Source organism: Parambassis ranga, chromosome 22 (genome assembly GCF_900634625.1).
Source record: "Parambassis ranga chromosome 22, fParRan2.1, whole genome shotgun sequence".
NCBI classification, from domain to species: domain Eukaryota; kingdom Metazoa; phylum Chordata; class Actinopteri; family Ambassidae; genus Parambassis; species Parambassis ranga.
Window position 1 is genome coordinate 16,561,315 of NC_041042.1, and position 4,213 is coordinate 16,565,527.

General features: G+C 42.5%; 1 protein-coding gene across 1 annotated transcript; it reads right to left on the reverse strand.

Moving 5' to 3' along the window:
• Positions 1-900: 900 nt before the first annotated feature.
• LOC114426965 (potassium voltage-gated channel subfamily S member 3-like) lies at positions 901-2,413 on the reverse strand. Its single transcript, XM_028394628.1, has 2 exons — positions 2,383-2,413; positions 901-2,299 (listed from the first exon to the last, which is right to left on the reverse strand). The coding sequence occupies exon 2, from the start codon at positions 2,270-2,272 to the stop codon at positions 917-919; it is 1,356 nt and encodes a 451-aa protein (XP_028250429.1). The 5' UTR covers positions 2,273-2,299; positions 2,383-2,413; the 3' UTR covers positions 901-916.
• Between the last annotated feature and the right edge of the window lie 1,800 nt (positions 2,414-4,213).

Here is a 4,213-nt window from a genome sequence, read left to right on the forward strand (position 1 = left end):
TGTGACCATTCCTCACCTGCGAAAACAGAAATATATCATTTCTACTGTTTAACAGGAAAGTCACGACAGGTAATAGCAACCTATGTGCAAATAATCAAAAAGTCAGACACTTGTCCTTGTGTAGGTTTAATTCAGCATCCGCAGATCAACTCACAGTATAACCACATACATGACATGTACAAATGAGCAAAGAACACAAGGCTTTTCACCTTGGCTTTCATTACCTCTACCACTGACCCCTGGCGAAAGTGTTACAACCCTGGACAACAGACAAATGCTGAGTGGGCAAACGAGATCCTTCAATTTTGCATAAAATATAGATATAAAAAATGAAAATACAAGACAAATGAGCATGTAATGGCTGATAACAAACTCAACACTGGACAGGCTTATGTATAAAGAAATAAAACCCATGCAATGCAACAGAAATGTGCCGACCGTGCAAAATATTTTAACACTGCCTGTGTAACCTGCCAGCAAGTTCGTACCATTTGGGCACCACCCAGCCCCACCAGTCCAGGCAAAAGCAATCACTCCCTGGCAACAGATTGACAATAAGACAGTTCTTGCTGATCACAGATTATATCAGAACAGAACTCTAAACAAATGCCGCCATGCTCAAGTTCCTTTTACATTCGGTGCCTACTTTGGTATGATAGAACCATTGACGGCCAATAAACCTCATCATGAAGTCAGGAGCTATTTTTGAACGGGGTTTTGGTTAAATGCCTGATGTTTATATTTGTAAATCTGCAGGATTGTGAAGTTTCTTCCTCTTTTGTGTGCTGTTACTGTGGTTCCATTAGTTGTGGTGCTACCATGCACTGTGCATTGTGTTTCCTTTGGTTAACGCGGGCCATTGTTTATTCAACAAAGAAGAACACAGACTGTGGTGCTAACTTTTTGGCCAACAAAACTACATCCTCTCACACTGTGTCCTTTTTGAAACACTGCTGTACCTGTGCATGAGGCTTAGGTTATTTTTTTTTTTTTTTAGCTCTAAGCACTGTTGCTTCTGATAGAACTGGGAGAACTTGTTGAAGATATTGGTGATGGGAAGAGCCACAATCAGCAGCCCGCAGATGATGCACAGAGTTCCTATCAGCTTCCCACCTAAGGTCACTGGCAATATGTCTCCATATCCAACTGTTGTCATGCTAATGGTAGCCCACCACCAGGCAATGGGAATAGTGTGCAGCTGTGATTCTTCAGATTCTTGCTCTACAAAGTAAATCATGGCAGAGAACATGGAAATGCCCACAGACAGGAAGAGCACCAACAGGCCCATTTCACGGGAGCTGTGCTGCAGCGTGGCACCCAGAGAGCGAAGGCCGACCGAATGACGAGCCAGCTTCAAAATACGGAACACTCGCATGAGCCTCAAGATCTGTGCCACCTTGCCAACGTTCTCCAAGTCCGAGTTCTCATCCTCATTCATAATATCACAAGCTATGGTGACAAAGAAGGGCATAATTGACAATAAATCAATAATATTCAGAGGGCTACACAAGAACTTCCTTGCCGATGGTGCAACGGTCAAGCGAAGAATAAACTCAGCAGAGAAGAAGAGAACACAGAGGTTCTCAAAGAACGTCAGCACTGGGTTTTCAATCTCTTTTTCGTCAGCGTCCACCTGATGGAAGTCCGGCATGCTGTGCACACACATGGCCACAATGGAGGCGATGACCACGCTCAGGGACGCTACAGCCATCACTTTGGCTGAAGTGGAGAATCCTGGATTCTCAAGTCGAATCCAAATACTTTGACGGACGTTTGCACACCAGGAACCTTCAAACAAATCCGTCTCGTCCTCTGAGGTCGACAGCTCCTCCACAGACGATCCTGCGCTGTGCAGCTGCAGGTCTTCACACATCCGATCCCAGTATTCATCCTCAGTGAGCTCCAGCCGTTCAAGGAACGTGCCGCTGCAGCAGGAGTCCAGGTGACGTTCCTTGATGCCCCAGTACTCAATTTCTTGGAAAAATGAGACAACGCACAACCCGTCCACCAGGTGAAGCTTCCCTGTGAGGTAGAAGTTGAGGACATAACAGAAAAAACTTGGGCTGCGGTCAAAATAGTACTCCATTTCAGAGGGACTGAAGTCATCGCAGAGCTCTAGGATGGCTTCTTTGGAGCTGCAGCACAGGAGGCGACCCAGACGTGTCTGCGGGAAGCGTTTCAGGACGGTGTGATCCATCCGCTGCTTGAAACCCCCAACATTGACATTGATGAAGCAGCCATCGGGCCGATGGAGGACCTGGCCATACACCATTATGAAGCTGCCGCTGGATTATCTCTGCTGGAAATTACAGAGGAGAAATGAGTGTGCCTGACATTTTCTTGTATGTCATTTGATCACATTGAGGAGCATTAGGTCAGTACCATCAAGTGTCCTGTTGCATCTGGGTTTCTGTGACACCCTGTAATGTAAACGTGGAAGTGTTACCAAAGACTTTTTATTTACACACAAGTTAAAAACTGCATGACATATTGTAAACATATGCATGAAATAAATACACTTTAGAAATACAGAAATGATGCCTAAACGCAACAGTGACTTACTTTACTGTGTATGTGGGTGAAGGTGTGTAGCACATTTTAATAATCAGTGTGAGTTCCTATATCTATATTTAGCATGAATCACCAATAATAGTGTGTCCAGCAAACCAACAATGTGCAGCACTGCTGATGAGCTGCTGTCACTCCTGCTCGTCTTGTCTTGTGTTACGCACGGTAATATTACGTTTCAAAGTGCACGGAAAGACAAAGCACGGTCTGATCAGGCAGGTTTCTGCAGCAATAAAAGACTAAAACAAAAAAAACTACAACCAAGAGGCGAGACTACAATTTACAAACTATTTGTAAATTTAATATTATTTATATTATTAAAAAAACTCCGGAAAACATATTTTCCCATTTCTATTCGAACAGAATAACCCGCAGAAAACACGCATGGATCAGAGGAGGACAGAAACGGGCAGCTTACCTGACCATGTGTTGTTGTGTTGTGTATCCTAGTCGTGTTCATTACAGTGTAAGTCGCCCTGCAGTGCAGTGCAGTGCTGTGCTGTGGTGTGGTGTGGTGTGGTGTTTCCAGGGCGGGGCGGCTTCACACACACAGGCAGGTGGCATCTTACAAACAGTCTGTTAGGATGCTGATTAAACTTTGATGCGTTCAGGGCGCGCCAGCTCTGTTAATGTGGCCCAGATCCAACGCTGTGTCAGTACTCAGGTGACCACGACTGCAAAAAAGCTGGAATATAGACCATAATAACTAAACTGAACTCTATATTTTTTTCTTCTTACGTGTGCTGTTGCTGCTGTAACACTGTGAATTTCCCCTGCAGGGGACTAATAAAGGATTGTCTTATCTTAGATCCATTAACATACAATTATATTTGTCGAAAAAAAATAAATACATTAAATTACAATGTTTAATGCTATATGAATGTTTCGTAACTTATATTTAATATTTTACATATATAAACAAAAATTCAAACAGAAGCAGACCTCAGGCTGCAGCTAAGAAACATCAGTAAGAGTTTGCAAATGTGTGTTTTTTCCAGATAATTCAAGCTGTATTAATACCGATATCAAATATCTTGTATAGACTGAATAAATGTGAAGTTATACTATTGCAAAAAAAAAACAAAAAAACATGTGTGTCCTCATTGTTGTTCTGCGTTCAGAGACACATCTAACACGGTAAAACAAACCTGCACACAAGTTGAAAACAACTGTTTAAAATACACAGAAGTGGGGACCTGCACATTAAAGCACTTTTGTATTGGTGTTCAATAAAAGTTCTTTTAAAAACAAACACGAGGGAGGTCAGTGGTAATGAAGTCCATCTTTGAGAAGAACCACAGTGTGACAGAGGAATGCATAAAAATCTTGCTTTTAAAAAATAAAACCAGCAAAGTCCAGAAAGAATGCTCATTCATCACTGCAAGCAACATAAGCTGACCTGCAGTGGTACACAAAAACAACACACTGCTGCTGCTGCAGCTTGAAAACAGTAGATGGCAGAAGACTGTAGCTCAGAGGGGGATATTTTCTATGACCACCTGTGTTTACTTGTTGTGGATGTACAGTTTAAACCTTGTTCTTTCATGTGCCAATAGTCAAAGTTCTCTGATCATTATCTACAGTGTAGAATAACAACAAGGAGTCCATTTTAATCTGTTCGAAATGTGACAGTTTATTTGGAGTC

Coding starts and splice junctions, on each gene's coding strand:
- LOC114426965 (XM_028394628.1), bottom strand. CDS start 2,272: ATGGTGTATGGCCAGGTCCTCCATCGGCCCGATGGCTGCTTCATCAAT.